The 13,080-nt window shown below is 40.0% G+C and overlaps 1 protein-coding gene across 7 annotated transcripts in view; it reads right to left on the reverse strand.

Moving 5' to 3' along the window:
- The window catches only part of CLTCL1 (clathrin heavy chain like 1), a 36,917-nt gene that overhangs the window by 13,757 nt on the left and 10,080 nt on the right, over positions 1–13,080 (reverse strand). For all 7 annotated transcript variants that reach the window (XR_011088627.1, XR_011088626.1, XM_068654412.1 and 4 more), the window contains exons 3-17: positions 10,230–10,498; positions 9,820–9,981; positions 8,917–9,030; positions 7,357–7,530; positions 6,804–7,001; positions 6,207–6,407; positions 5,931–6,083; positions 5,173–5,295; positions 4,618–4,755; positions 4,217–4,381; positions 3,588–3,768; positions 3,045–3,208; positions 2,173–2,298; positions 1,712–1,854; positions 868–1,102 (exon numbers count right to left, since the gene is read on the reverse strand). Coding sequence is in view for 5 of the 7 variants with exons in the window: in XM_068654412.1 (XP_068510513.1) it covers positions 868–1,102; positions 1,712–1,854; positions 2,173–2,298; positions 3,045–3,208; positions 3,588–3,768; positions 4,217–4,381; positions 4,618–4,755; positions 5,173–5,295; positions 5,931–6,083; positions 6,207–6,407; positions 6,804–7,001; positions 7,357–7,530; positions 8,917–9,030; positions 9,820–9,981; positions 10,230–10,498 (2,546 nt within the window). In the remaining 2 variants the exon portion in view is untranslated. The remainder of the gene's footprint in view (positions 1–867; positions 1,103–1,711; positions 1,855–2,172; positions 2,299–3,044; positions 3,209–3,587; positions 3,769–4,216; positions 4,382–4,617; positions 4,756–5,172; positions 5,296–5,930; positions 6,084–6,206; positions 6,408–6,803; positions 7,002–7,356; positions 7,531–8,916; positions 9,031–9,819; positions 9,982–10,229; positions 10,499–13,080) is intronic.

The raw sequence follows: 13,080 nt of genomic DNA on the forward strand, positions 1-13,080 counted from the left end.
TCATCCACGTTTAGTGGCAATTCTAGATTACACCTTCCTTCTAACAACTCCAGTGGGGCTCTTGTCAGGAAACAGCATTTACTTCCTTTTACACAGCGCAAAACAAGCTAGTTCTTACCCCTACACTGCTGACATTCTTTGCATATACTATATACGGCAGAAGTGCAGGTAGGAGAATGTTTTCTTTAACAGCAGTCACAAGCACTGCAATCTGACATTAAGCTTTGGTGTTCAGTATCAGACACTAGAACATATTTGAAAAACACTGTGAACTTCACTTGTCCTTGAAATTCTAAGGGAGGTTCGAGGAATCAACAAGCTTAAGATAGGAAAAGAATGCTATCTGAACAAGTCCTTGCAGTTTGATTGTCAACATTTATTTTCCTCATTTCTAGTTGTGCATCAGAACAGTTCTTCAAGGGTCAACCACAGCAAGGGAAAATCACATCCCCCTTTCTAGTTTCAACCCAAAGTTTCAGGGAGGATTTTCTTACTCCTACTGAGTTAAACTAGGTGACAACCTCTCCTTTCTGTTGATCAAATGCTCAATGTTCAAAGAAACTCAAGTTAACCGAGGTTTAACATTGGTATATTTGTCAGATGGGCCAAGTAAACCTGATATAATTTTGAGCAGTCTGTGGATGAAAGATATGAATGGCACCTTAAATCTGCAGAGCTGCATTACTTTAGTTTTGACATAAAGCATGAGAGCTCCTTGTTATAAAAATTTGTCTCCACGTAGAAGAATCCTGTCTACCTCAACTCCTGAGTGAGACTGTAAGACAGGATTCTACAAATGTTATTCAAATAGCAAGCTAAGTTTCTGCTTCAGGCAGCAAGTATGTTTATAAATGTAATTTTGCCAACCTTTATGAGTTCCAGATCACATTGCCCCCTCTCATATGCAACGCAGGCCAGATGAGGGTCCCTCTTTTCACAATATTTGCCAACTACACGGCTGTCATAGTAAGGATTCTCGCGAAGGAACCGCTCTGGATTATTATTACTATCAATGTAGATTTTGGCCAATGCATTATGAGTTGCAGGTTCTTCACAGCCTTCATGAATCCTTGATTCGAGCCATGGTAACAGCAACTTAAGCCTTTGAAGAAGAAAACATTTTAGGTTTATAAGTTAGACCAAGGTATGCATGACAGATACTAATTAATACCTGGCCTTCCCTTCAAGCAAGTTCTTCTGGTCAAACTCAAAAGCAGATGGAAAACAGCCACCTATTTTTAAATAAGGTCTTAAATGAATGGAGGCCAGGTCTGCAGTTTAACATCAGGGAAGCTGGCAGGTGGCATTAGTTTTGTAATTTTTCTTTATAATTTCTGTTTTAAGTGGCTCTTCACACTTAAACCCATTTGTACATTTTACAGGTGGCTACAAACTAATTACACAAGCTGCCATGTGCCTACAATGAGACTGTTAAGACAATTTTATCCAGATTTACTCCAAAGGCACATCCCATGGGAAGATGTTCAGGAACCTAGTGTTCATATGCCATATTATCATGTAGTGCTGTCAGGCATCTTATATTGCCCATATAATTCAGAGACTCGCTAGCAAATCTGAACTGCTTTTCTATTAAGAAACATAAAACAATATTAATGTTGTGTCATTCAATAGAACCGTGTCCAATTAAATTTGGGTTTATACTAGGGTCAGGAAAGCCTGACACTGGTGTTTACAGATCAATTTTCATTACCGATTTCTTTTTTCCACTTCAGCCACCAACTCATCTGTTGAGAACTGCCCTCTAACCACCATGATCAAGTTCTTAATTACATCTTCAGAACAATCCACATCAAGAAGCCCTCCAACCACTGCTGGTATACGGCTGGGATTCACCTAGAATAAGCCACAATCATTAAAATCAGTTATTAGCATTATTAATAACCCATCCCCAGTCTTCCACATGAAGAAAGTAATAGTTAACAGTTTAAACTATGTTTTAAGAGCATTGATTTTTAAGTTACTAACACATCTGTATATGACTTCCAGGAAAAATTGCACTTGTAGGTTTGTGATAGAGGAGGGCTCAGCGAAGAGCCTCTGCATGAGAAGTGTGAGCATAGAAGATGTAGTCAAACCTGCTTTAGTCAACTGAAAGGTTAAGTTCCTTAGAAGGAAGGAAAGAACAAGAGCTTAAAAGTGCATTCTTCTTACCTTCTGTACATAGATCTCTATATACTTCTGCAGGTTATTGCGATATAAGTAGAGCACCAGGTCATGAACAAAGTCGAATCGATCACAGACAATGATCAGAGGAAGTTGGTCTGTCAGCTTTGCCTCCTGTATTTTGTGCAACAAAAAATGTAAGAAAGCTACCATCCTTTGTCAAAGCATTTTCAAAGCAGTAAAGTCTGACCAAGTTGTGCCGACACTAGAAATCACGACGCATTCAAAAATTTAAGACTGCCAGCAGACAATTGACTTCAAAAGCAAGATTGCCACTATGAGTGCCACATGGCCAGTCAGGCAATTGAGTTTTAAGTTTAGGCTCTTCAACAAGTGCCGTATTAGGCCCACATCCCTAGCTTCAACATGACTATCAATTCACATATCAATTCAGAAGACCATCACTGGGCCAAGATCTTACTGCAAAATTAAATGGCATTAAAATGCCATTTCACCAGTTACAAAGCATGCAAAGTGTTGTGCACGATAAGTCCTGTTTTAATAAGCTTTGTCTAGCCAATACCCTTGATAAACCTTTGGCTGATACTTCAGCATAGTATTTCCTTCTGCCAACCTGGATTCACCTACAATTAGGTGAAAACACAACTTGTACCAAATTCATGAATATCACACTGGCTAGTTTTATAGGAATGGTGAACTTGGTTTTTTCCAGACAGAGCACAGAAGGACCTATTATATTCCTGCAAAAGGACTAGATTCCTATCTGGTTACACAGTAAACTATTCATGGCCATGCCAGATAATACTTGAGTTGCTATTTCCCTCCATTTAGAAGGCTGTAGTTCTGCTGCTAAGCAAAACATACAGAGGATTGCTTGATTTGTTAGACAGAATATTTACCTTCAGAAAGTTCTTCACCCGTTCTGGGTTATAGCAGTTACTTTCACGACAGATTCTTTCTACTTCCTTTATCTGACCTGTCTTGCAAGCTGCCTGGATGTACTTGAAGTGAACATCTGGATCCTGGCTGAAGTTTACAATGGAACCCAAGAAATAGAACAGTCCTAGAAAGAGTCACATGTTTTTAATATAGTTAAAAGGTGAGTGAAGCAAGTCTACTTATGGGCTTCATCTTTTAACTTTGTTCAGCACTGCTGAGAGTAGTTTTCCTTCAACTGCAGGAAAAGCAGAAGTTTGTTCCCCCCCCACCCCCCGCCCCAGCTTTCAGGTTTTGTCTCTCTCTGAGACTTACTCAAGAGGGTTAAGAAAGTTTCTAGACAAAGTTACCCCCAAAGTTATTCACTGTGATGAGCTCAGCACTTTGATCAATGCATTCCAAGATTCAGCCATGTGAAGGTACCTTTTCCATAAAAGCTACAATCCTTACTATAAGCTTCAGTTGAGTAGTGCTTCCAAGGAAGCTGCTTCCTTTTAATACTATACCTTCATAGCTTTTAAAAGATTCAAAAAGCTCCACAAGAGACTGGGTGCCAAGCTGTTCATGGTACTTCGAAGCAACCTGCACACAAAGCTGTAGATTTTGCCTAATGTTGGCTGACAGCATAGCACGCAAGCACTCCACCGAGTCTTCAACAGAGAGAGAGCCAAAGAAATTCACAAGCCACTGCAAAGAGAAATTTTACTGAGTAACTTATACAGGATTTATCTGATTTCTCAAAACAGGACAACTAGCCAAAATTTCTACCCCAGGCAAGTCTTTCATGGGTTAAGACCAAAGACATGAAAAGAAACAGACTCATCTTTACAACTGCAACAAAAATGCAGGTTGGAAATAAGATCTGAAATGCCCACCTGAGAAACTGAAGGCAGACAAGCTATCAAAAGTATACCTAAGGTTTAATCATTAACTATTAACATTAATATTATTAACATTAATAAATAATTAACTGGATAAATGTTCTTGAATCACAGTTACATGTGCTGCTTAGGTACTTGTAAAACATCTTCTAGCTGCTTCAGGGATTTTAACAGTTACAGAAGTGCTAAGGAGAGGTCACTTCACCCACTGAAGCTCAGGCTTTCATTTTTTTTCCTGTGCTCAATAAACTTACCTCAGGATTCAAAAGATGAGTATGAACAACAGCACGTTTAATATCATAGAGATCGGTGTAGTGTTCCAAAGCTCGCTGGAGCAAGCCTGCCTTTTCACACAGCTGGGCAATATGAGCACGATCATAGTGTGTAAACATTTGGTTTCCAAGGATGGCATCTGCAACCTGGGAGATTACATTTCATTTCATACTCAGACTGTTAGAGAATCACAGCAGCTCAAACTGAAGTTTGTTGAAAAGACATAGCAGTGACTTGTTAGTAGTCTTTGATGTCGGTAAACTGTATACAGATATCAGTACCAGACATTAGACTGTTGTAAGAACTTTAGATGTAAAAAATCAGTATAAGCCTACTAATGTCCTTCCTTCACTTTCTGGAGGAACTAGGTTAAGAGTCTTACCTGTGGGGCATGAATTAAATTCATTTCCAGCAGCCGAGTCTGAAGGTGGCCTTCTGCAGGGCGGTTATTTTTCAAAGCATCCAACAGGAAGGACGTGCATTGCTGAATGAGACTGTTCTCCATGAACACATCCACAATCTGTTGAGATTGTTAGAAAAGAGGGGTCTGTACATAAACGTGCATGTTTATTTGTGTATACTAATGGCCTGGCTAGAAAGGCAGCTCATCACAGCGCTTAACATGCTACATTTCCTTTGTTTACTACCATAGTAACAGGGACAAGTTTCACGCTTTTTTTTTTCCTCTAGAATGCAAGGAGTGCATTACTTTAATCTGTTATGCTAGATTTTGCCACCCACTATTCAGTTTTCACAAGGTAAGCAAATTCCATCCCTTGTCCTTTTTTGGGACAATTTCCTTTTTCTAAGCAGCTTCAGTTATTTAATAATGCAAGTTGTTAACTAGAGACCTGAACTGGCCTTACCAGTCCCCAGAATGGTACTATGCTATTACCTCTGTCTAGAAAGAGACCAGTACTCTTGTTGTAGGCATCACCTGGTTAATGTTAGCCAGCGGCTCCTCATCCTGTACCAGCATCTGAGAGAACTGCAGGCCTTGATCAGGGCTGATTCTCATCACACTTCTCAGCAAGAAGATCCAGTCCGGGGTATAGCCAACCTAGAGATTTCAGAAAGAGTCATGCATGTCTGGGAGGCTTTAAATCACTTTTAAGCCTTCAGGATCTTTAGCATAAGCACTGTGAACTGTTCTGAGGCTTGCCATGTCCATCCCCCACGTTCCAGGAATTCACAGACAAAAGTATTATCCGTATGTTGACACAAAAATTCAGTATTCACCTACTTAGTAAGTAGCTGAACTTACACTAGGGTGTGTTTTTTATTGGGTAAGAAAACTTCTAGAAACAGCTTTTTACAAGCATCTTAACGTATTATCAATCAAGGTCCTAAACTTGCAAGTGGACATCAGGTAAATCGTTTTGTAATTCTATACAAAAAAAAAACCAAAAAAACACCTGCCTTATAGATTTACAAAGAATCTTATCTTTATTTTCTAGAATAAACTTGAACCAATTCACAATTTGATAGTTCATATAATTGAGGAAGTTCTGATTTTAACTTTTGTGGATTGCTTTGTTGAACCTTAGCCATACACCATGAATTCCACTATTTCTCAATCTTCGCTACTTATCAGTTTTGAGTAAGAGAAATTAAACTTATCTCATGGAAGATAATTTGAGAATGTACACATTAAACATAAAATAGAGTCTAACAGTTTGTGACAAGCAGATTTACCTTTTTAGCATACAGCACTATTTTCTGGAATTGACCAGTTTCAGCGAAGCACTGTATCACTTTGTTTGGCACGTTGGCACGAAGATAGACACTGAGCGCAAGGGTAGGGTCAGCTGTCTTCACCAAGTCTCCCAACTCCTCTGAGCACTCCAGCTGAATACAGAAGTGGTATTTTGTCAAGCACAAGAACTCAGAGATGTAGTACCAACAAAAGAATTGTTCACACTCAACTGCTACAAGGCAACAGAATTAAGCTAGTGTAATGATCAAGCCTACCTTGTCTTCCTTCAGCCACTTCTCCAGAAGCTGCTTGCGGCCTTGCTGCAGAACAGGGCGACAGAGCTCTAGAGACTCAAACTTGTTCAGCTGTCCCTGGTCAAGCAATATCCCAAAGTACTGGAGCAGGGGAGAAGCCTGCCCAGGCTGAGCTGGTACACTCTGGAACTTCCTGATTGTATCACTGGTACGTAGAATTCCCTGCAGAGGCACAATATACAGAAGAGAAATATTTAATTTTTGATGGCTGAATAGTGTTAGACAAAAACCAGATGTTAAGTTCAGCTATGTACTGAGGCATCTATTCTTAACCCTTCAGGGTGGGGAATCTTCAAACCCAAGCCAATAATGTTCTAGCTAAAAGTCAGTGCCCACAGCAAGTCAAGCCCATGGTTGGAAAAGTATGGCAGATGCTCCTTGATCAGATACAGGAGAATGTGTTACACAGAACAAGCAAGTGAACGGCAGAAAACTAAGGCTAGTAGTGCAGCACTTTAGCTCTTGAATGTCAAGTGCTGAAATGCAGGTGACCTAAGCAAGTCAACTAAGCTAAGGCAATCCTGATGGCTTCTAACCTTTGCCTTTGGAGTTACTTACCTTTGGTGCAGATGCAGCTACTTTAGCAGCATCTGCATAGCTTCCTTGAGCAAACAATGTGTTGAACTTTCTGGCAAATAATTCCTCTGCGCCAGCTAGATTACTACGTATAGCCATGCGCAGACCCAGATCAGGATTCTGGAGAACGTTTGTAGCGTAGTTCACTATGTTGTCTTCCTCAACACATACGGAAAGCACCTGGAAAGGACAAAAGGCATAATTGAGAACTACTGTTCCTTTCCACAACTACCACAAAATACAGCAACCAAATGGCTATGCAGACTATCAGTGAAGTGGTATGTTATTAAAAAATAACTATATGTATATATATATATATATGTATATATATGTGTGTGTGTGTGTGTATATAAAATCAAAACCCACAAACAAGTTTCTCCCTCTCAAGCAGCCTATGCTAGGAGAGGTTAAGACACGATTGAAATCAAGTAGTAACTTGATCCCTTCCATGATGTTTGTTGCATCAAATTACTCATTAGGTTTGTTACGCATCTGAGCTTTAGAAGACTCAAAAACAGATTGATGGATTTGTTACCTGTCCTTTTTTGTTGACACCAATAATGCCTGAGGTAGGTTCATGAGAAGCTGTGACAAAAATAGTGTCAGCACTAATACGGTTCATGTAGATGCAAACTCCAGACTCCAAGTCATACATGTGAATATAACCATACTTCGTGATCAGGTAGATAACGCCATGCTTAATTCCAATCTGCCAAAAGATGAGTTTTCATTAGTTAAGAGTAAGATTACAACAGTTAAGACAGCTGCCTTTAGCCTAGTTACAAGACAGTATTGCAGTGACGTGCCTTTGCACTGATGCTAGGAACAAATATAGCTTCAGGCTTCTTCATTACAGACTCAAAGCAATGAATAGCTTTGCTTGCCATTTGGAGCCAGAGCTCCACTGAACACTGAGGCTGAAGGGAAATTAAGATTCATCTGCAGCAAAGGACTTACTACTCCTCATCCTAATGAGCCAGGATAAGGAATAAAGATTGGACATAACTAGCATTCTAGTCAGATATGTCAGTACAAGTTTCTGTTCAAAAATATTAGCAAGATAATTTCGCTCCTTTCCATCAAGGCCTACCCAAAGCACCAGCAGAACCTAAACCAAGCTCAGCTGCTGAGGACTCCAGTTTAGCTGTCAAGTCACAAAAACAAGGAGACTTTTAAACCAATATGGTATTTAGAAGTATTTTTCACTTTGGACCAAGTCTTCAAAAGTTTTATTAATGAGATCCATGAGTCCTCCCATGAAGACAGCTTGCTTTGTTTCCTTTAGTTTATTATGGCTTCTCTTGGATTATTTATGGAGCTGGTCTATTAGACTGCTCAGCAGTTGCACGCTCTGAGATAGTTTGTTTTTCAAGTAAAATGTGTAGTCCTGTAGACACCCGAAGTGAAGTTTTGTCTTTCAAAGCAACTAGTCATATTATTTCCCTAAAAAACCTCCTAGTAATGTCCTAAGGTACCTTTTCTGTGCTGCTAGTACAGGAGGTAGGCTAATATAGGAAACTCCACTCGATTTGCCTTATGACATCTACTGTAGATGAAATGCCACTTTCATGCCCAGTTACATCAGGGGCTGTACCACTCATATCTAGAACTCTGATCATTAGTAGACAGTTCAATAGCCTGAAAGTGCAGAATTATCTGCTATTAACAAGAATTATCAGTATAGACAAGAACCCATGAGTTACAGTACTTCTTATTTGACTGACTGTCCAATACTTGGTGTCTTGTTACTTTTAGATTGCTGTCAATAAGACAGAAGCTAGTCATACTCGATAGCTGTTCAACAAGAAGGTTGACTGATAATAGAGACATTCTACCAGAAGACACTATTGGTTTTGTGTGTGTGTATTTTGTTTTTAATACAACCTTAAGTTGACATGTCCAGACAAATACTGGAACAGCCTATGTATTTGTGTGTGAGTTTCTGTTTTAATGTGCAGTCTGCTTCCCATAAATCCATTAACAGTCCTTCCAGAGTTAGGAGGAATAACAGTGAAGCCACAATAGAAAACATTATTTATGACAGGCACCAGCTACATGCCAGGCTATAAAGTTGGTTTTTGTTTTGGTCAATTACCTGCATTGCCACAGGAAAGTCTGTCTGTGCCTCAGGTGGGAAAAACACATCAACAGCTTTCTTAACAAATGGCTGATTCCCAGTAGCTGGCTGACCCACTTCAATTATGTGAAGCTAGGAAGTAAAAGAGTACATGTCACAAGACTGCCTGCAAGACCAACCACATTAAAGAAGTTCCTCTATTCAGATAAGCTACTGAAGTCGTCTGCTACAGCTGGCTGCTAAATATCTGCCCAATCCTGAAGCAACATAATCTGGGCAGCTGTGTTCCAGACACTTATCCGAAGGACAAGTTCCCTAGAACTTGATAATACAAAACAAAACAAAAAATCAGAAAAAGCTAAAGGACATGTTTTCTATGAAAGCAGACTGTGTATTTCTATTTCAAGAAGCTTTGAGTGAGACTTCTTGTCAATTTATCAACAATTTGTGCAGTAAAAGACTAGAAAGCATAAGAATTTGTAATGCTCTTTACAGACCACTCAGAAATTGTAATACATTCAGCTGCTGCTCAGACCCACTACCAGCTAGATGCAAACAACCTACCTACAGCACTAAGGCTTATCAAATCTCTTCTGTACTGGATTCTAGACATAAGTGGCTGCTTGATGACTTCCCTTCATACACAAAGCATAACTTGGGCATAAATTGATGCTCTAATACCTTGGGCTCAGTTCTTACTGCATCTACGCTTGTTCTTATGCTTAAGTTTCATGAAAGCAACTCACACTTTCAGCAGTTTCTATCCCATTAAAATAAAATATTTTCATACTGACCAAATATGCTGTATACAAGGTCCACAAGCTGTTCTTCAGACAGCATACAGTGAACTGTGAGATCACTTAAATTCTACTGGTACTGAGTTCTGCTATACCAAAACAAGCAAATTGTTGCAAACTTTACCTTGCCCCCTGCAGGACTCCTCACAGCAAAACAAAAGAGGGTGGAAGGTTTGGCATTTCCCTCTATTTTGAATTCTGCAAAAGCTGCTGCATGGCCCTCAATAGGTTGGGAGACTTTTCTATCAACTGAGTACAGCTGCATTGCACCAACCACACGATTTTGCTGGGGGAGAAAAAAGGTCAGCTTTTAGAGGTAGGATTTCAAATGCAATACCACTAGGACAGTTAACTAAAAAGAGACAAGTGTCTCTCTCATCCCCTCTTCCAATGCTTTAATCACATTAAAGGTCAGGTTATTCCTCCACAAAAGGCATTTTTGAAGAAACCAAACTTAAGAAACCACAGCAGCTATTGAGTAAGGCCAAGGCTCTCCTGATCATTTTCATAGTGTGATATTTACAGGTAACTTACCTGTGCTGAAATTCCTATCAGCAACAGCCATTTTTGGTGTTCATCAGTTCTGTAATTGATGATCTGGCAGCCCGCAAGACTAGCATGCCTGTCAAACATCTTTTGGGGTTGAGATTCTCCCTCCATGCTCCAGTGGTAGACTGCTGTCTCTGTTACCAAGGCAACTGTATTCACAGATATCCATTTCCAGAAGATCACCTCCTCCGCCATGGTGTGGGCTTTCATTTTACTTTTCATCTCAATGTTAAAGATCTGTAGTGTTTTCCCAGCTAGTATGACAAAACCCAAGAAACATCATAGATCAATTACTACGACAGCCATCCTGTAGTCTGCCTACCTACAAGCATCCTTCAGCCCACTATTCCAGTGATGTTACAGACAGGGTCAGTGTCCTGTCACACCAGAGTGTCCTTTGATACTTGACTCGTACCAAACGAAATCTCCTCCCAACCCACAACCTCCTCCAGCCCTGATGCAAAAAAACTTATTATGGACACTTACACGGCATTCCAACCAATGACTGACAGGCATAGATATTTTCACTTACTATAAAGTGTAGTTAAAAAAACAACAACAACAAAACAATATAAGACAGAGCTTGAGTAAACTAGTTTATGTAGCAGCACTAGTGTATCAACTTAGAGCTGTCTAGCTGATGTCATTCAGTGTAATTAATAGAAAGAGAGGCTCCAGTTTGTGCCAATTCAGTAGCTGCTGTAGATCACCTGAACTGAATCCAACAGCAAGAGACTTGCAATAGCTCTTGAAATAGCAAGCCAAGGACCATAGCTTCCACTCTGTCCTTCTGTTGGAGCAGAAAAGGCTCTGCACTTAACTTGGAAATGGATGGGCTATGTAAAACAGTAGTACAACAACTGCCCATTGAAGAGGTCAGGAAAAAGGTCAGAAAGTTTACAGAAAGGCTTGGAGCTTTAGTTCCAGTTAAGAGTGCTGCTTCATGATTTGGGTGACTATATTGCAGGTTTAAGCTTGACTTTAGCATCTGTTTGAACCACCAGAAGCAAGTAGGGGTAGACTATTAAAAATAATGTAATTGAACCAATGAGCTGACTAGTCAAAGAATAAGGGATTCCATCCCCTTCAGGAAGTCAGTAATATTTTGCTTGACTGCAACTAAGACTATTCAGCTCTAGGAATATTGTTTTCTGTTCACAAGACACCCACTCAGACTGCTAGAGTATTGGCTTGTAATGCCTTTATTTCTATCCACATTTCTGAAGTGTTTTCCCTGCTAGTAACACTTCTGATTGTCACACTGGTAGATGTTGCTTCTACTGGGAAGTCTTGATAGATGAAGGCTGCTGGCCACTGTGGAATCATTTCCAAGAGACAATAAACCCAAGTTAACACGCAAATCAGGCTGCTCTGTAAGGCTTTAGTATAACAAACTAATACGATCAATTTACTGCATAACAGTGCCAAGAGACAAAGCAAGACACTTCAGAATTCCCACATGCAGCATTTATGTTCCCTGTATTAACAGCGTAAAGATCTGTTATCCTGATCAGCTAGTTCCTTGGACAGCTTGCTAGTTTTCCTGAGACTGAAAGCAGCCTGATTCTAATCATCTTGCCACCTCTGCAGTTGCAGTTACTGTTTTACACAAATGCAACAAACCCAGGCCTAACACCAGCTGTAAACTTATAGTTGGAAATAATGTATTTACTATGTTGGACATTTTGTCCAGCAGTAGACTGGTGTTATCAAAGGACTGATGTGGGAATAGTGCCTGGTATCCAGAAGGCAGACAAGTAGTTCTGGAAGGACTCTAGTTCACCACCTAAACAGGAACACCAGTGTGTGCACACGGAAACTGCTCTTAATCTTCCTAAAAACAAAGCAAGATGCCCCTAGTTTTAAGAACATAGAAATAACCGAAAAACTAACAAAATGAGCTAAAAGCTCATGCTTGTCTATTGTCTAGAATAAACTGAACTGCTGTGTTACAGCTGGAAATGGCTTAAGAAGCTTCATCAACTGGCTAGCTCTTGATGGTGGGTGGGGACCACAAGCTCCAAAGCTATATTATTTAAGTGTGACTACATGAGTTTAAGGTTCAGAGCTCTAAACTGCATTTAAACTACAGTAATTCAGTTACCTGGATTAAGAGAGAGTGGAACGTACTATGAAGTCACAAACAGCAAGGTAGAGTGAGTTTGAATCTTACATGTACTTGAGTGCTTTCTTAGGCCAAGATCTGAGACAAAAAGCCAGTCTCTTATATAGCTTTTCCTGGCCAAGATACAAGACTCATCAGTATATTTAAGACTATTCTCTGCAAGTGTAGTCAGGCAAGCACGTTTTATCGTGTGTTTTGTTTTTTTTTGGTTTGACTTGTTTTTATAAAACCAGCACAAGAGTTTACATTTCAGTTCACTGGAGCATGAAGTTTCTCCATTCCACAAGGAATGGAAGCATCCCTTGAGTGCTGCATTCTCCGCTGACACCAACTGGGGAGTACTCTCGGTACAGAGCAAAGCAAGAGAATCACGGACACAAGGACAATGCATAAAGCTCGGTACACCAGGAGAATGCCACATGCAATCCAGAAATGAAATTGTGCACTCTTTGACTTTAACTCAAGAACCATTTCATTTCTTCTTTGGGGGTGGGATTGTATATTTATTGCTCAATAATCCACAGATTATGAGCAACTCCCAATCACGGCACACTCAGTCACAATACGCAACAGTTTTAACTACTAATACCTCAGTCAATCAGCAGGGAAAGTCTGGTGCAACAGACTGACTTAAAACCATATCCTCAGTGCAGTTTACTGTAGTTACACTGGTTATCTTGGGTAGCAACAGCATGTGGGTTAGGTAGCTCT

This window comes from Anas acuta, chromosome 17 (assembly GCF_963932015.1).
Source record: "Anas acuta chromosome 17, bAnaAcu1.1, whole genome shotgun sequence".
NCBI classification, from domain to species: domain Eukaryota; kingdom Metazoa; phylum Chordata; class Aves; order Anseriformes; family Anatidae; genus Anas; species Anas acuta.